Genomic DNA, 18,875 nt, shown 5'->3' on the forward strand with positions numbered 1-18,875 from the left:
TTTTCGGCATCTATTCCAGATAAATTCCCATTTATTACTGTTAGATAAAAGTAAGGTTATTGAGTAACTGAAAAGGGGCTTCTGTTACAGAGGCCAGGTTTTTATATTTAAAACAGAATGTTTAAGCCAGGTGCGGTAGCTCACGCCTGTAACCCCAGCACTTTGGGAGAAGGCCGAGGTGGGTGGATCACTTGAGGCCAGGAGTTTGAGACCAGCCTGGCCAACATGGTGAAACCTTGTTTCTACTAAAAATACAAAATTAGCCATGCATGGTGGCGGGCATCTGTACTCCCAGCTACTCGGGAGGCTGAGGCACGAGAATTGCTTGAGCCCAGGAGGTGGAGGTTGCAGTGAGCCAAGATTACACCACTGTACTCCAGCCTGGGTGACAGAGCAAGACTCTGTCTCAAAAACTAATGATAAAATAATAAAATAGAACGTTTAGATTAAGTAAATATTACCCTCAACCTCAAAAATGTCTCAGGTTTAAGAGGAGCTCACTCTCGGGCTGTGAGTGAAGGGAAACGAAAACAGTCAACACTGTTAACATGAACACATCATCATGTGATATATGAACACCATCAAGGGCTATCTCTACAGGGCTTGTGAAAGGCCACGTTAATTAACACAGTGCATCTATCACATGCCTAATAACTGCTTTCTTGTACAGGTAAAATTTAGATGGTTAACTTGAAAATAATTACACATACATACAATCAAGTAGTCTTGTCACATAGCATATAATGTTAGAATTCAATTTTTGTGCTTTATTAGTATGAATTTAATAATTTAGGGATTGGTGATAATCTTTTCTGAAACTGGAAGGAATTTCATCAGTCTGGTGATTGGTTGTGCTTATGTCTTCCTTGGTCAGAGAAGCAACAGTGAGAAGGAAATTCTTCCTTGGCTTGATGGCATGTAGCGTTGGCAGATAGATTAAGACGTCAGGAGGACTAGGCAAAAAACTGGCATACATTGAGACAAAACACATGCAAGCACACACTCTAAAATAATTAAACACCTAAAATAGCTGCTGGAGAGAACAGAAACAGCTATACCAGAATGGCAGAATGCTCCTCTCAAGAGACCTTCCTCCCAAATCATCTGTGATTTAAAAAATAGCTATCCTGGTAGATTATACATTGTTGAAGATAACAGACTTATGTTGTTTGTTGAATATTTTACTGGAAAAGATCATAAGAGGTCATTTCACCCAGACCCGTTAGTATAGTATAGAGATTAACCACTGCTTCCTCCCAACTCAATTAATATTTGAGCCACCTCCCATTTACAGAGCAGTGCACTAGAATGGTAGAAAGCCAAGGTGTATCTGTAATTTTATGGATTTGGATTACACAATCCTCAAAAATATTCAGGTCAAAATTGCTAAAAATGCATTTTTAAGGTTATATGGGAGAAGGAGAGATTAGTTGAGAAAGGAAAAGCTAAAAAGACAGTGCTGTTCAGTGGGATGTGGCCCCTGAGCACTGAAAGTGGCCAGTGAGACTGAGGAACTAAACTTTAGATTTTAATCAGTGCTATTTTAAATGTAAATAGCCACATGTGGCTACTGGCTACCACATTGGGCAACAAAGTCTTACAGGATGTGAGATTTGCACCGAGCTTGAAGGAAGGATAGCTAGGAATTTGGTAAATATAGAAAACGACAATTTCAAGCAAAAGGCCAGTGCTGGTGAAAGGGCACAGGGATAGGAAGGCATCAGTCGTGGCCCAGTGAAGATCTGATATACGGTACAAGTGGATTGAAAGTGAGTAGCGGGTTAAAGTGAAAGATAAGGTAGTAAGATTCAAAACTGAGCAGGATCTTGAATGCAAGCCTAAAGAACATATAATTAATTCCATATTCAATGGGGGAACCATTTAAGGTTTTTTGAGCAAGATAAAAATATGAGCTGCTTGGTAACAGTGAAAGATAACCATCAGATAATAAGCAACATGAATGTGAGGGGTGTTTTGATTCCTTATTGCTATATAGCAAACCACCCTATACTTAGTGGAGTAAAACAAAAGCCATTTCATTGTGCTCATGGATTTTCTGGGTCAAGAATTTGGACTGTGCAGAGAGGATGGCTCATCTCTGCTCCATGATATCTGGCATCTCAGCTATGGTGGCTCCAACAGCTGGAGGCTGGGTCACCTGAAGGCTTCTTCCCTCACATGTTGGATCCTGGGCTATATATACATTGGTTTGACCTAAAAAGGTGGAACATCTCAAAGGGGGCCCACAGGTCATAGGTAAATTCTAAGATTTTCTTATTTGCAATTGGTTAAGGAGGCGAAGCTTCATCTAAAAATTTGGAATCAGTAAGAAGAATGTTAGCTCTGGCTTGTGGGTGTGACCTCCTCCAGGCCCCTTAGGAAGAAATCTGAAACAAGGAACAGTGGTCAGAGTTCAGTCCTCAGTTCCCCCTTATCTGACTGAGGTCTGCATGCCAGGGGATCCATTTTGTGGGGTTCCAGGTTTCTAAAAAACAACTCAAGGACATATATTAAGAGGTGACTTTTGCCAGGTGCGGTGGCTCACACCTGTAATCCCAGCACTTTGGGAGGCTGAGGCAGAAGGATCACGAGGTCGGGAGTTCAAGACCAGCCTGGCCAACATGGTGAAACCCCGTCTCTACTAAAATGCAAAAATTAGCCGGGCATGTTGACTGGTGCCCGTTAATCCCAGCTACTCAGGAGGCTGAGGCAGGAGAATTGCTTGAACCAAAGAGGCGGAAATTGCAGTGAGCCAAGATGGCGCCATTGCACTTCAGCCTGGGGGACAGAGCAAGACTCTATCTGAAAAAAAAAAAAAAAAAAAAAGGTTATTTTTAGTTTCTACAGGGAACCAAACATTCTTATGACTCTAACTTCCTTGGCTATTACTTTAAGCGACAATTACATTCTCGCTTATCCAATTGCTCATTTACTTCTGAGCTCTAGCCAGGTGCCTGGAATTACCCTTAAAGGAACTCAAGATTTTCCTTTATTTCCATGCTGGGGGGTCCCTACTCCATCTCAATACCATGATATGTGTCTTATCTCTTGACAACTATGAATATAGGGCTGGGACTTAGGACCTGTTACATCTGTCATAGAAAAACCAAAGGTATCACCACTGTGCTTACTAGTAGGAACAGCCAAAGCACAGTTCTTGCCTTACAACTGTTTACTTCTGCTTTCCAAATTTGGTATGCTACATCTGATGGGTATGATCTAAATATTATATATGGAACCCTAGCTGCAAGGGAATCTGGAAAATATACTTTTTTTGTTTTCTGTCTTAGAAAGAGATTGGAATAGCTGAAATGAACCAATCCAAATATCTGCTACATTTGCTAATTATGCAGTTGCTTCATGTTAATTCCTGGTCTCCATTCCTAGAACCTCACTTCTCCTTTATGGCCAAAAACCAATGTGCTCTTTCTGCTCACTACAAACACTAATTATGGTTTAGCCAGTCTGGTCCCAGCTGTGATGGGGTTATGTCATTCAACCAACATTTATTGAGTTCCTACAATGTGCACTCCCTTGACTACCTCTCTCTCACATGACTCCCAAATCTGTCTCCAGCTTCACTTTTCTCTAGAGTTCCAGCTCTGAATTACTAACTGCCTCCTTGATATCCCCTCAGGAACGTCCCACTAGAGCTTCAAAATAAATACATGCCCAGGAAACACCTCCCCTCTTCCCACTTTACAAACCAATTTGTCTTCCCAAGATTTCTGATTGGTGTTTTTAAATTGGTTCAAGTTCAAACTCAGTTCTTGGCAGAACTGTGAATCAATTAAACCTCTTTTCTTCATAAATTACCCAGTCTCGGGTAGTTCTTTATAGCAGTGTGAGAACTGATTTATAATTTTGCCTGTGTGTTAGTCTATTCTCACACTGCTATAAAGAAGTACCTGAAGGGGCTGGGCATGGTGGCTCATGCCTGTAATCACAGCACTTTGGGAGGCCGAGGCAGATGGATCACGAGGTCAGGAGTTCGAGACCAGCCTGACCAACATGGTGAAAACCAGTCTTTACTAAAAATACAAAAATTAGCCAGGCATGGTGGCGCGTGCATGTAATCTCAGCTACTCAGGAGGCTGAGACAGTTAAATCGCTTGAACCAGGGAGGTGGAGGTTGCAGTGAGCCAAGATCGCGACATTGCACTCCAGCCTGGGTGACAGAGCAAGACATCTGAGACTATGTAATTTATGAAGAAAAGAAGTGTAATTGATTCACAGTTCTGTGAGCTAGACAGGAAGTATGGCTGGAAGGTCTCAAGAAACTTACAATCATGGCAGAAGGCAAAGGGGAAGCAAGCATGCCCTACCATGGTAGAGCAGGCGAGAGAAAACAAAGGGGGAAGTGCTACACATATTTAAACAACCAGATCTTGTGAGAACTCACTACCATGAGAACAGCAAGGGGGAAGTCTACCCCCATGATCCAATCACCTCCCACCAGGTCCCTCCCCCAACAATGGGAATTACAGTTCGACATGAGATTTGGGTGGGGACACAAAGCCAAACCATAGCAGCCTATAACATCTTCCTCCCTGCCTTTAAAAACCCTTAACTGCAAACCATCTGGGAGTTCAGGTCATAAGCTTTAGCTGCCCAGTCCTTCTTGCTTGGCATCCTGTAATAAATGCCTCACTTCTCTTGCTGCAATCCCAGTGTCAATGTTTGGCTTTGCTGCGCTAGGTGGGCAGACCCAAGTTCAGTTTGATAACAGTAGAGGTGGCATGAGTCTGAAGCTGGGCAGCTGTCACTATGGCTTCCCAGGAGGCAGGCAGCTTTCTGATTCCACAATCTCCTGATCCTGGTGGGAGCAGCAGCTCCCTTGTCAACCTAAGTCTGTGATGTGGCACTGGGAGTCATGCCTGAAAGCTCAGTAGCAATTCTGTTTCTTCTGCCCTCCAGTCATTCTGAAAGACATTAAATTTTTTTTTTTTTTTTTTTTTTTTTTTTGAGACAGAGTCTCACTGTCACCCAGGCTGGAGTGCAGTGGCGCAATCTTGGCTCACTGCAACCTCTGCCTCCCAAATTCAAGTGATTCTCCTACTTCAGCTTCCCGAATAGCTGGAACTATAGATGTGCACCACCATGCTCAGCTAATTTTTGTATTTTTAGTAGAGACGGGGTTTCACTATGTTGGCCAGGCTGGTCTCAAACTCCTGACCTCAGGTGATCCACCCACCTTGGCCTCCCAAAGTGCTGGGATTACAGGCATGAGCCACTACGCCTGGCCTAGACATTAAATATCTTATAATAAGTCCCTTTCTCTTAAACCAGGTAGAATGGGTTCTGTTCACTGTGAATGAGCCCTAATGACGTAATAAACAAGAGATAAGCAGAGATTCTGGTGCAGGTTTAGAGCTTCTTGTAGCAGTTACCTAGGGAAACCTTTAAAAAATAACAAATGAGAAGGGCATCAGGGAGCAGCCATGAATAAAGCCTAGAGAAGGAGAAGAGAACAAAGGCAAAGGGGGATTGGTGCTGGTGCCCTGGAAGGGAGGATCTATCTCTGTGATTCTGCAGGGGAAGGTGCAGAGGAAAGAGGACAGATCCAGCTTGAAACTACACCATGACACTGAAACACAAATAAAAAGGGCATTGCCTCCCGAAGACCAAAAGGCCCATGGGTGAGACACTTGTCAGTCCTAAAGGAAGTAGAGATGATCTTTTAAATGGAAATGGGGACAGACACCTGATATTAGTGTTAGTCTATTCCCAGCTGTACCTCTAAAGATACTGGACTGATATTTATCCATATCCTTAAAATTGGTGCCTTAAATTTTCCAAGGTAAATGGCCAATTCTGTGTGCCCCCTGGTGGCTTGGGGCAAGGGGTGGGGGGAAGAAAAGAGTACTCTAGAAGTGAAAGAAAAAGTCATCATGGATCTGAACTATAATCCTTGAGGTCAAGACCCATATTTCTCTTGGGTAAAACCAGATAACAAACATCTCATGTGGGACCGACATTTTCACCATGAGGCAAATAATAAACAACCTGTAATGTGGCCAGTAAATATCCCAGACTTCATATTTAATAATTCCACCACAGACTGACATACGTGTTTCATTGTTTTTCCAATAATAGAAAGAGATTTGCACTCACCCAAGGAGGCACTCTAATCTGATGGTTAAAAGGTTGCCCTCTGGAGTAACATTACCTGCACTCAATTCCAAGAACAAGATGTGGGATCTTGGGCAAATTACCCATCTATAAAATAGAGTCATTGAGAGGATTCCATGAGACTCCATGCTGTGATTGGCAGCAGCAGCATGGTCGTCCAACCACATGGTCAAACAAGCACACTGGGTGGGAGACAGCGCACAGGCTGTGACCCCCAAGAGACCACTACCAACAAACCAGAGCAAACCCATGACCTCACCAGCATGCGTCTCTCCAGCCTAAGTTAGCCAACCCCCACCTCCATCTAGGGGTGCTAGACTTAGAGGGGTGGAAATGGGGGTTTCAGACTTTATTTGCATTTCTTGATATATGACAATGTTTTTCATTAATTCTTTGTTGGGTTTGTATCCAAAGTAATTCTCCTATATATTTATGCATGTTTTAGTTTATTGCTATAATCCAGATCAAATTTCAAGATTTTATATGTGAAACATTATTGCTCAGCCTAAAAGAAAGATTTATCACATTCATTTCTTTTTAGGAAATAAATGCCACCACAGAGGGGTAACAGTACATGGAGAATCTTTTCTTTCAGTACTCATGTTCCCTAGAAAAATGTTCACTGGAAAAATGATGAAGCTGGGTGTGGTGGCTCACATCCATAATCCTAACATTTTGGGAGGCCAAGGCGGGAGAATTACTTGAGCCCAGGAGTTTGAGACCAGCTTGAGCCACATAGGGAGACCCTGTCTCCACGAGAAAATAAAAAACAAGTTAGCTGGATGTGCTGGCACATGCCTGTGGTCCTAGCTACTAGGGAGGCTGAGGTGGGAGGATTGCTTGAGCCCAAAAGATGGAGGTTGCAGTGAGCCGAGATTGTACCACTGCCCCCCAACCTGGGTGACAGAGAGAGAACCTGTCTCAAATAATGTATGTGAGACTCAGTTCTTTCACTCTGTGATCTCAAGGAGCCACGTTACTTCACTGGACCTGTTTCTTCATGAGTCATAGATAGCTGCCAGGCCCTTGCAGCCAACAGTATTCTTCCCAAGATTGTGGGACCCACCTGTGCTCCCCATGACCTCTTTTTTTCTCAGGGCTGGATTCTAAACTCTCTGAGGGCGCAGTGACTCTTTGTATCGGGTCCTCTGCAGCACCTGGCACTGTGTCTGTGCTCACCTGGGCATTCTTCCACCACACTCAGTAAAGATTTGGTTTCTTGTGCCTAGAAAGAAAGATAGATGACACAGCCACAGAGTACAAGGCCACAGTACTGTGAGCTTCTGCAGGCTCCTGCCATGACCTTAAGTTCATGCCTTATCCATGAACCTGCCTTGATTCCTTCTCACATCAAGTGGTACTTGCTACAGGGTCATTTTGAAACATGAATATTAATGACTAAATAGGAAAATATATACTTAATAAAGGAATTTTGGCACTACCTTTTCCTAACATGTGTCTGTTGTAAGGAGGCCTTGTCTGTACCTAAAGATCATCCGTGTCCATGGCAGTACTGTTGAAAGCAACTGTGCATGTCTAAGCAGGTTTACCAGAGGACCTCCCTGCCATGGGAGGCAGGTGGCACCCAGGACTCCTCCCTTTGCTCCAGATCACGGCACCTGCTCTCCTTACCTTTTTTTTTTCTTTTTTTGAGATGGAGTCTCACTCTGTCGCCTAGGCTGGAGTGCAGTGGCATGATCTCGGCTCACTGCAACCATCGCCTCCTGGATTCAAACGATTCTCCTGCCTGAGCCTCCCAAGTAGCTGGGATTATAGGCACCCACCACCATGTCTGGCTAAATTTTTTGTATTTTTAGTAGAGAGGGGATTTCACCATGTTGGCCAGGCTAGTCTCGAACTCCTGACCTCAAGTGATCCGTCCACCTCCACCTCCCAAAGTGCTGGGATTACAGGCATGAGCCACTGCACCCAGCCCATTCTCCTTACCTTCTTATCTAAGGGAATACAAATGGCAGCAGAGTGGAAGAGAAGGGCGTGGCTGACCTGTCACAGTTTCCTACTGCCTTTTGAATGTGCGACCACCCTTTTCACTCCCAGCAACGACTGCGCCCTTGTCCTTTCAAACCAATAAAGCAGCAGCTTCTCCTTGAGTTTGTTTCACTCCCCCCAGCTCAGAAGTTCTGTCCTGGGGATATACTTGCTTCACCCCAGGCTGGGAAAAAGAAGTTCCTCTCCTCATTAATGGAAACACCCACACTCCACTGCAAATGGCCAGTTTCTAGGCTCCCTACCTACCACTTCCCCCTTTTTACCAGGTCCTAAAACACAAACATAACTTTTTTCTTGCCCTGCTATCTGTTCTCACTGCTTCTTAAACTCGAATCTTCTGCCTTCTTCCCCACCTCGGCTCTGCGAATGGACCCTCAAGGCTTCCTCTCCAGCAAATAGACTCTTCCTGTTGCTCACCACGCGGCCCTCTCCACCGCCTTCCCCAGCCTGGGCAGGCACATTGGTCTTGCTCATCCTCCCACCCCTACTCTCTGTGTTTTCTCCTGCCTCTCTCACCCTTTTTTTCTTGGGCTGCTTTGATGGCTTCTCTTCCTCTGTTTATCTTATATTTGTGCATTCTCTCCAAATCCTGTTGTAGCTTTTCTCTACCTGTTTGATCTCCACTCACTCTTATGAGCTCACTTTTTCAGCCCTCCCTACTTACCAAAAGTTCATGAGTCTTCTCTTTAGCCTTGTCCATCAGACTCACTGCCACTGCTGGCATTTACAGCTTTCTGCAGGCATTTCTTCATGAGCAGCCAGTCAAAATCTTAGATTCAACAGCCCACCCTGAATTCAGTCCTTCTGCTTAACTCCCAACTGTCTCTTTTCCTTGTTCTCCTGCTTTTGTCAGCAACTGAGCTATTCCTCCTGCTGCACAGGCTAAAACCTTGGGGTCCTTTTGATGTTATTTTTAAACAGCTTTATTGAAATAGAATTACATATCATATCGTATCATATAATTCATCCATTTAAACTGTACAATTTTTTTTAGTACATTCACAGAGTTGTATAACCATCACTACAATTGATTTGAAGATATTTTTACCCCTACCAAAAAGCCTTACCCATTGGCAGTCATTCCCTCTTCCCCCACCCCAAGTCCCTAGCAGCTACTAATGTGCTTTCCGTCCCTGGATTTTTCTATTCCAGACATTTCATATACATGGAAACATAAAATAAGTGACTTTTGTGACTGGCTTCCTTTAGCATGTTTTCAAGGTTCATCCATATTGTAACATGTGTCGGTACTTCATCCCTTTTTATAGCTGAATAATATTCCTTTACATAGATGTATCACATATGATCCATTTATCAGGGGATGGACATCTAGGTTTCCAACTTTTGGCTATTATGAATAATGCTGCTATGAACATTCATGTACAACTCTTTATGTGGATGTATATTTTCCATTCTCTTTGTACCTACCTAGCAAGAGAATTATAATTCCATGTTCAACATTTTGAGGAATTGCCACATTGTTTTTCAATTGTTTTCTGTACCATTTTACATTCCTATTAGCAATGTATAAGGGTTCCAGTTCTCCACATCCTTACTAACACTTACTATCTTTTCTATAATCTAGTCATCCTAGTAGGTGTGAAGGGGTTCCTCTCATTGTGGTTTTAATTTGCTTTTCAGTGATGGCTATAATGATGTTGGGTTTCTTTTCATGTGTTTATTGGCCACTTGTATATCTTCCTTGGGAAAATGTTTATCCAAATCCTTTATCCAGTTTTAAATTGGGTTGTCTTTTTACTGTTGAGTTGCAAGGGTTCCTTTATTAGATATATAATTTGCAAATGATTTCTCTGATTCTGTGAGTTGTCTTCACTTTCTTGACAGTGTTCATTAAAGCACAAAAGTTTTAAATGTGGTGAAGTTCAATGTAACATTTTTTCTTTCGTCATTTGTGCTTTTGGTGTCACATCTAAGAAGGTTTTGCCTAACTAAGGTCATGAGGATTTACTCCTTTTTTTTTTTTTTTTTTTTTTTTTTTTTTGAGATGGAGTCTCACTCTGTCACCCGGGCTGTAGTGCAGTGGCATGATCTTGGCTTACAGCAACCTCCGCGTCTCAGGTTCAAGCAATTCTCCTGCATCAGCCTCCTGAGTAGCTGGGATTACAGGCATCCGCCACTATGCCCAGCTAATTTTTTTGTATTTTTAGTAGAGACAGGGTTTCACCATGTTGGCCAGGCTGGTCTCGAACTCCTGACCTTGTGATTCGGCCTCCCGACCTTGTGATTCGGCCTCCCAAAGTGCTGGGATTACAGGTGTGAGCCACCATGCCCAGCCTCCTTTGTTTTCTTCTAAGAGCGTTAGAGTTTAACTCTTACATTTAAATCTATGATTAGCGTTAATTTGTGTGTGTGTTGTAAGGAAAGGGTCCAATTTCATTGTTTTACATGTTGATATGCAGTTGTCCCAGCACCATTTGCTCAAAAGAGAAGTTCTTTTGAGTGCCCCCTTTATTTAATGTCTTATTCCAACCTGTCACCAAATTTTGCTCTTTTTCCCCTTTAAAATGCTGAGTCATCCTTTCACTACTGCCACCAGTTCCCAATCAAAACTTTCACCATCTTACACCTAGGTAACTGCATTTGCATCTATCCTTCCAGACTCTGCAAGCCAGTCCTTCTAGGGAAGAAGCTTTCAGAAATGGAATTTAACTCACATTATTTACCTGCTTAGGAGTTCCTACTATAATGTATACAGCATGGGGGCAAACTCCTTGTTCTGACTTCTCTCATCTGGCCCCACCATGTCCACACCAACAGATCAAAGGCCCAAAACTTCATTGTTGTTCAACTTTTCACTGAAGTGGAATTCTCTTTCTTCTGCTGTCCCTTTCCCCTTCATCTTCTTCCTTTCTTTGCACTAAAGTTAACTAAAGTTAAAATTCTGTAGGTCCTTAAAGTCTCCTCCAAACCCCAGCTCCTTGATAAAGCCTCCCTTGACCACCCCAGCCCTCACCAATCCTCTCTGACTTCCTACTACCTTTGTGTGCTCTGTGGCACCAGTCATTACGCAGATGACATTGGTACACACAATTCCACTCCACCACCCAACATCAATGAGCATTCATTGAGCATCTACTGAAGCTCACAGCGTTGTGCAGGCAGGATACATATCATAAAAATGCTGTTTCCTCCTCCCACCAAATGAGGGAGAATTAGATGAGATTTTTAAAAATTCCTCCTACTTCTACAACCAGTATTGTATACTGATCCAATTTGGAAGTTTAAGTTTAAAATTAATTCAAGGATTCCAGTTGAGGAAATGGTCCCATTTCCTTGGAAAGTAAACTAGCTCGGTCACCAGGCTAGGTTACCCTCATTATAATTGCTTGTGACTGACTACTCCACCGTATTAATGATGAAGTGCCCCCGACTTGAGACGCAGGCGTTAGGGCATCTGTGATTTGATGTGCAGCTTAAACTGGGAGACGACTCCAAATCCTCAAAGTTAACTTTGAGTATCAGATTGCAATCCCTCCCCCCACCACCATAAAAAAAATCTTTCAAATTGAAGAGGCAAAGTTTGATCCTTTCCTTGTTGAGAGATGAGAACAATAGAAGCTTTCTGCTCTAGCACAGCTTCAAAAGGCTGCCGAGGGACTGCTCTGAGAATTCTTGGTTGTAGATGACTGAAGAAATGCATGGGCAGCCTCCTGCGATTCAGTGCCGCATTAGCACGGGGGAAATTCTGTCCCCACCCTCCCAGAACCTTTAGTATAGCAATGATTTAACTAGGCAGATTTGGGCAATTGCAAAGTTGAGTCTCCTTGGCAAGGAGGGGGGAGATCCAGCCGATTAAGCAACATCTTACCGTGAAAGGCCAAAGCATTAAGAATTTGCTGAAATGATCTAAATAATATCTAGATTTTTAAAAAATCAGCTGGAGAGGGGTGACTATCTGGTTGGATTTATGCCAGAGGCGTGCGTCCCTTCTTGCTGCAAGAAAATGCCCGAGGCGAGGTACCAAGCTTGGGCTCGAAGTAGCAACCCCAGAGTTAATCCCAGAGCGCGCAGAGCTGGTCTGTCCCCTGCGCAAGTGTCGCTGCGGGTTCACCTACCGGCCTCTTCCTCTCGCAGGTGGCATGCAGTCGGCGCTCGCCGCCCGCCCGCAAAGAAACTGCAATGCAAACTTCCCAGCCTGGGAACCCCGTTGCTTGGAGAGCAGCTCCGCTGTGCCAGCCGCCGCCAGGAGACTGGTATTCAACCTCCCCGCCCCCCGCCACGGTTAAAGTTTGCTCCACATTCGCAGCTCCCACCCCACCCCCATCTCCGCCCCGAGGCAGGAGGACCACATAGGAGTTCCTGGGTCCACCGTGCGCAAACACACCCACCAACAAAAGAAAGCCCATTAAATCTTCCCTCCTGTGAACTCGCGCCCCAGCGGATACCTCTTTGAACTGACCCCCGCCCCCGCAGCCCCCGCGCTGTCTGGGGCGCGCCTGGCCCTCCTGGGCTTACTTCCTCCCCCACAGCTGCGCACTTTTGCAGCGCGCTCAGTCTTTGATGTCTCTTTATATTATGGCAGAGCAGCCACACGCTCTTCCTGGGCGCGGGGCTTTGTGTAATGGAACTGACATTTGGCCTTGATACCTGTATCTCTTGGTGATTGCAACAAATTTCTAAAATAAATATTGTACTTTGATCTCCCAGCATTGCATTTTTAATGGACGCTCTCAACATTACTTCATTAAGAACTTTTTCCGGGAGCTCCGAGGGCCAAGGGGGTTGGGGGAGACTAAAGAGCTATTCGGCAAAGCCTCTCTCCAAACTTCAGCTGGGGCCTGGGAGGACCGGAATCTGGGTGGGTTTTCACAAACGGAGATGAGGCCGAGAGCAGCCAACTGCGACCACTCAAGAGAGGGCCTTCTGCGCGCTCAGCACAGTCCTAAAGACCTTGCGTATATTAACTCTTAAACCTATAGCCACTCTACAAGGAATGCACTATTGTAACTCCCATTTTACAAATCGCAAAACTGAGGTACACAGCGGCTGAGTACCTTGCTTGCCAAGGTCACCAACTAGAAAGTGGCAAGACGGGAAAAAAGTCTTCAGAGAGCTCGGACTCCGAGCTTTTAACCACCAAGCCACTAACTTTGACCCTGTTGGCCCACTGATGGTTTAATTGGCTAATGGGAGCATCTTGGAGAAAAAGTTTATTCCTATAACTATGGAGATGTGAAATGGCTTTTCTGGCCTTTTTGGGAAAGTAGCTATCAGATTCAACAAAAAGGGCTGCCTTCCATCCTGCTTAGCCTGGCCCTGCCCGCCTCCCTGGGAAAGGGGACTTCGAAGAGCTCAAAGGAGCTGGAGAGGAAACCAGCGCTAAGGAACCAGATCGCTTCGAGGGTGCGAGCATGTGCAGGCGCGAGTGTGTGCCAAGGGGCTCCCTGGCCTCCGACTTGATCCAGGAAAGAGCTCCCTCGGGTCCCACGCTTCTCCAAGACTCAAATCCTGGACGGGAGCGTGGGAAGGAGCAGGTTGGCCAGGCCTCGGATGAAACCACTAAGCTCTCTCCCCTTCTCCGCTCCCAGAGCAGCCGACCTCATCTTCAGAAGCCAGATCGGGTCGGCCAAGCTGTGTGGTCGCCGCTCGCGTTTTAGAGGGGACAATTCGTTGGGGGAGAAGGGGGCGTGCGAGTGCAGGATGTGCGAGGGGCCCATTGTATTTGGGTCGCAAGCAGCCCACTCGTCTTCAGTACGATATTCTCATTCCGCAGGCGCGCCCTGGGCGTGGGAGAAGGTGGGCCCGGAGACATCGCATCCCCGACCCCTGATGGAAGTGCGGAGGGCATCCTTATACAGTCCAGACTCCGAGTCCGTTGTGGTTAGGCTAACCTCTGACGCTGCATCGGGAGATAGGTCACCCCGTCCGTCCTCTCCCGTCCGTCCCGGTCGTGGTGCGGTTCCCGTGAGGAAGACGGGCAGAGAGGCCGGGCGCGAACTGATTAGGGGTTCCCCCACGGCCGGCGGCCTGGAGAGTGGAGACTGTGTCCGACAGGAGGTGGGTGGGGGAGAGGAGTTGGCCGAGCTCCCGCGGCCACTCCGCAGTGCGGTCTCGCGAGCCGGGGCCGCGAGGCCTCCAACGCGGTTCCGCGCCCCTAATGCCCCAGGGCGGTGAGGACCCCGCGGTTCCCCGCCCGCCTCTTCCTCCTTCCCCGCCCGCGCGCCCGGGGGAAGCGATCCTGGGGTCCGCAGTGCCGGGGCAGGACGCGCCCTGCGCCCTGGGCCAGGAGGAGGCGGACGGCCCTTCTCCGCAGGAGGTGAGCGGCCAGGGAGGGATGGGGGTCACCCAAGCCCCTGCAAGCGCGACCCTGCCCAGGGCAAAGCACGCCCCGCGCCTGGTGAGGAACTTTTTCTTCCCAAAGGTGACAGGAACAAGTTTGTACTGACTTTTCTCCCCTCTTCGGGATCCTCTCTCGTATGATTTGTGGTTTGTGGGACCACAACAACCAGGCTTTCTCGACCTCGCCTTTTTTCCAGTAGTTTCTGGTCTGCCAGGCTTGCGAGAGCGCGCGCTGGCTTGGCGGGGCTCTGGGCGAGAAATCACCAGCAGCGCTGGGGCTTTCGGACCCCCACAGCCCAGCCCGGGCCTCCTGGGCGTCCAGGCTGGCCTAGGGAGAAGGGGGCGGGAGAGCACAGCTTCTTCCCTTCGGGTGGGCATGACGGGTCGCCTTGGGTGTCCTGCCAAGCTCAGCTTTGAGGGTATGTGCGGCGCGGGTGTTTTTCCCAGGTCCACTCTGCAAAAGTTGTGGCCTGAGGAAAACTTCTAGGTCGCCAGCAGGAACGTCCCAGGAGAGCCCCGGTCGCTCGTCAGGCGGGCGGCCCTGAAGCGTGGGCGCCACCCAACGCTGCGCTGGGCGGCCGCCAGGCCCCGCCCCAGGTCACAGCCCTGCCCTCGGCCCCACCGCGGCGGGCGGGGGACACGCGGCGGGCCGGACGCTATCGGTCCCACGCCCCACCGGGGATCTCGCTTGGGACCGCTGTGTGCGCGGGCGGGTGCGTGTGCGGCGCGGGTGCAGGGTGTGCAAATAAATACAGAGGAGAGTTACACTCTTTCCAGTCTCAAGGTCCGGCGCCTGGAAGCCGAAGGCAGATTTTTCCAGAGATAACAAAGACACTTTGTCACTTTGGGCGCTGCCTCGCTGCAAATCTTTAATTGCAAGTGTGTGTGTGTGTTGGGGGGGCGGGAAGAGTGTCTCAAGCAACCCAAGCGCGGGTCTCCAGGCGGCAAGGCCCCCTTTGATCAGGAAAATCCAATTATTTGTGTATATACATTTCCCACATAGTGATTACTTCATTAATTGTCCCGCCTTTATCTCCTCCCTTCCCATCCCCCCTAATAATCAGTTCTTTTATCCAGACCAACAAACACACCATAGGAGCTTTGTGGATTCAAAGGATTTGCTTTCGCTTCTGAAAGAGCCGCTATTCTTTGATGATTGGGTAGCGGCAAACTTCAAAGCCATAAATCTTCCCTCTGACTGGCTGGCGGCCCAGCAAAGTCCTTATCAAATTCTTGGAGGTGATCCTGAAGCGCTCAGACCGCGCGCGGGGCGAGAGAGCGGGGCGCGGCGAGGGGCGAGGGCGGGGAGAGCCCCGGCGCGCAGAGCAGGCGCCAGGGAGGCAGGCTGGGCGGCCCTTCGTCCTCGCCTTCGGGTGTCCATGCCTCGGCGGCGGCGTCCCGCTCCGCAGCCAGGGGCCTGCAAGCCGTAGCCATGGCCGCGGTGGCCGTCCTCCGGAACGACTCGCTGCAGGCCTTTCTCCAGGTCAGGGCCGAGCCCGGAGGGGGCGGGAGAAAGGTGGAAAGGGCCGTGTCCGGCTCTCTCCTGGTACTCTGTGCACCTTGAACCTCAAAGGGAACCCCGCCGATGGGTGCAGCCGGAGCCAGGCGTAGGGGTGCTCACGCCAACTTCACACCTAATCCGGTGTGGCCTTTGCGGGAGGGACGCGTGGATCCGGGGTTGTTCGGAGGTGCCCGGCTGGCCGAGAACAGGACCGGAGCTCACCCTGCTGGGCCCTCCTGCTGATTTCAGCCTGGGGCGGGCCAGGGAGGAGCGCGAAGGCAGTGAGGACAAGAGAGCTTAAAAGATGGGAGGGAGAGCGGCTGGGCGGCGGGGTTGTGGGTGTTTCCCGACTCTTACTGACCACGGAGCCGGGAGCGGCCCGTCGGATGCCTCCCCCTCCCACTTCGCGCCTGCTTCCTCTAAGGCTGGATGGCGTCTCAGTGCACCAAGTAGTTTAGCAAGAAGCGCTCGCGGGTCCCACGTTCAGGTAGCACAGGCACCAAAAGTTTCCCGCGGCCGGTGGGTGCGTGCGTGGGGTGCGGTGGCGGGGGAGGGATGGGAGGGACGGCCGGGACGGAGGAGGGGTAGCAGTATAATAGCGGGCGTGGGGGCGGCGGGCTGGCCCGGAGTCCGCGCTTGGAGCTAACCTTTTGTCTCTTCTCCGCCCTCCCTCGCCGCCTATGCAGGACCGCACCCCCAGCGCCTCCCCGGACCTAGGCAAGCACTCGCCCTTGGCATTGCTGGCCGCCACCTGTAGCCGCATCGGCCAGCCGGGCGCGACGGCGCCCCCGGACTTCCTGCAGGTGCCCTACGACCCCGCGCTGGGCTCACCCTCCAGGCTCTTCCACCCGTGGACCGCCGACATGCCGGCGCACTCGCCAGGCGCACTGCCGCCCCCGCACCCCAGCCTGGGGCTGACGCCACAGAAGACGCACCTGCAGCCGTCCTTCGGGGCTGCGCACGAGCTTCCCCTCACACCCCCCGCCGACCCCTCGTACCCCTATGAGTTTTCGCCGGTCAAGATGCTGCCCTCGAGTATGGCGGCTCTGCCCGCCAGCTGCGCGCCCGCCTACGTGCCCTACGCGGCGCAGGCCGCGCTCCCGCCAGGCTACTCCAACCTGCTGCCTCCGCCGCCACCGCCGCCCCCGCCGCCCACCTGCCGCCAGTTGTCACCCAACCCGGCCCCCGACGACCTCCCGTGGTGGAGCATCCCGCAGGCGGGCGCCGGGCCGGGGGCCTCCGGGGTTCCGGGAAGCGGCCTCTCCGGCGCCTGTGCCGGGGGCCCCCACGCCCCCCGCTTCCCCGCCTCTGCGGCCGCTGCTGCTGCGGCCGCAGCCGCCCTGCAAAGAGGCCTGGTGTTGGGCCCGTCGGACTTTGCACAGTACCAGAGCCAGATCGCCGCGCTGCTGCAGACCAAGGCCCCCCTGGCGGCCACGGCCAGGAGGTGCCGCCGCTGCCGCTGTCCCAACTGCCAGGCGGCGGGCGGCGCCCCCGAGGCGGAGCCGGGCAAGAAGAAGCAGCACGTGTGCCACGTGCCGGGCTGCGGCAAGGTGTACGGGAAGACGTCGCACCTGAAGGCGCACCTGCGCTGGCACACGGGCGAGCGACCCTTCGTGTGCAACTGGCTCTTCTGCGGGAAGAGCTTCACGCGCTCGGACGAGCTGCAGCGGCACCTGCGGACTCACACGGGCGAGAAGCGCTTCGCCTGTCCCGAGTGCGGCAAGCGCTTCATGCGCAGCGACCACCTCGCGAAGCACGTCAAGACTCACCAGAATAAGAAGCTCAAAGTCGCTGAGGCCGGGGTTAAGCGGGAGGACGCGCGGGACCTGTGAGCCCTCCCGGAGGTGGATCCCCTTCCCAGCACCTCTGCGGGAAATCCGGGGACCTGTGGGCAGCTGGCGGAGAGGAGACTCAGCAGACGGACCCTCTCCGTTGCCTGCCTCCCAAAATGGAGCCAGGCTCCCAACTTCCCCTGCCCTCGGATATAGGGACCCAGTTCCCAGGAGCGGGGAGGTGGGGTTGGGGATGGGGCATTTGGATTATAATTGGGAGCTCTGCCTTACGCCAGGGCGGTTCCAAACTCTAAACCGTTCCCACCGTCAGGGAGACCTACAGTTTTGGGGGACTACCCTGGGCTGGCCTTGTATATAGGAAATGCTGCTGAATTGAAGCGAAAGGAAGTTGGGAGATTTGAAATAGTGCTCGGGTTTTCGCTAGGACCGGTTTGGGCTTTGTACAGGTTATTTAATAGCTTTGTTAAAGATAATTATAATAATTATAACATTAATAAAAATGTTGCTTTTGTCTTCAGCTCCATGCAGAGCTACAGCATGATATGTCTCTGTAAAGTGATCAGCAGTTGCAGCGTGAAAATAAATACGTTAACTCAGGGGTCACTACAGGAAGACCCCGCTGAGCCGGTCTCATTTGATCTTTTCTTCTTCTGGGAGGCTGTACTAAGCGGTCGGGTTTCCCCAGGAATTTGATGGTTCCTATAGTCTGCCTGTGTCGGAGGCTTCTTTGGTTTGGAAGGATCTGGGCAAATGTGTTGGGTTCAGGAATGGGAAAAGGCAGGCAATTCCGTTTTGTGCTAAAGAGGTAGGGCAAGATTTTCCAATCACAACTTGAGTTTCTCATGCGGCCTTAGGATTCACCCGAGACTGTTTCTCTTCCAAGTTTGTTTTTACCTGACGAATTCCCTGTGGCTTTCTATTTGTTGGTACTCTCGGGACAGGTCACAACTATGCTGGTGTTAAGAGAGGTATTAGAGGCGCGAGAATCTGTTCACAGGTGAGACTTTGTGGAGAGGTACAGAGAAACGGGACCCTTGTTCAGGTTAGTCTTTGCCTGGGAAAGAACCAAGAAGATGGTTTCCCAGACGCCACTCCTGTATTTCAGTCCCGTCACGATACCCAGCGTTGTCTTGCTTGTT

The 18,875-nt window shown here is 49.7% G+C and overlaps 2 protein-coding genes and 1 long non-coding RNA gene across 3 annotated transcripts in view; 1 reads left to right on the top strand and 2 right to left on the bottom strand.

Moving 5' to 3' along the window:
* LOC134737739 (uncharacterized) overlaps positions 1-12,362 on the bottom strand; it is a 75,156-nt gene extending 62,794 nt beyond the window's left edge. Inside the window, exon 1 of the long non-coding RNA XR_010122933.1 lies at positions 12,219-12,362. This is a non-coding gene — a long non-coding RNA (uncharacterized LOC134737739). The remainder of the gene's footprint in view (positions 1-12,218) is intronic.
* A 431-nt stretch (positions 12,363-12,793) lies between these two features.
* Positions 12,794-14,944, bottom strand: LOC129031118 (uncharacterized). Its single transcript, XM_054476985.1, has one exon. It carries the CDS (start codon positions 14,818-14,820, stop codon positions 14,020-14,022), a length of 801 nt encoding a protein of 266 aa, XP_054332960.1. The 5' UTR covers positions 14,821-14,944; the 3' UTR covers positions 12,794-14,019.
* A 297-nt stretch (positions 14,945-15,241) lies between these two features.
* On the top strand, positions 15,242-18,449 carry SP5 (Sp5 transcription factor). The gene is made up of 3 exons (XM_054476986.1): positions 15,242-15,321; positions 15,520-15,925; positions 16,630-18,449. Exons 2-3 carry the CDS (start codon positions 15,875-15,877, stop codon positions 17,773-17,775), a joined length of 1,197 nt encoding a protein of 398 aa, XP_054332961.1. The 5' UTR covers positions 15,242-15,321; positions 15,520-15,874; the 3' UTR covers positions 17,776-18,449.
* The last annotated feature ends 426 nt before the right edge of the window (positions 18,450-18,875 follow it).

This window comes from Pongo pygmaeus, chromosome 11 (assembly GCF_028885625.2).
Source record: "Pongo pygmaeus isolate AG05252 chromosome 11, NHGRI_mPonPyg2-v2.0_pri, whole genome shotgun sequence".
In the NCBI taxonomy this organism is placed as follows: Eukaryota; Metazoa; Chordata; class Mammalia; order Primates; family Hominidae; genus Pongo; species Pongo pygmaeus.

What these genes read in the sequence shown, in the direction of transcription:
- SP5 (XM_054476986.1), top strand. Translation starts at nt 15,875, where the DNA reads ATGGCCGCGGTGGCCGTCCTCCGGAACGACTCGCTGCAGGCCTTTCTC. An exon ending in CGCTGCAGGCCTTTCTCCAG is followed by an intron (nt 15,926 to 16,629) that starts GTCAGGGCCGAG and finishes CCGCCTATGCAG; the next exon opens with GACCGCACCCCCAGCGCCTC.
- LOC129031118 (XM_054476985.1), bottom strand. Translation starts at nt 14,820, where the DNA reads ATGCCCACCCGAAGGGAAGAAGCTGTGCTCTCCCGCCCCCTTCTCCCT.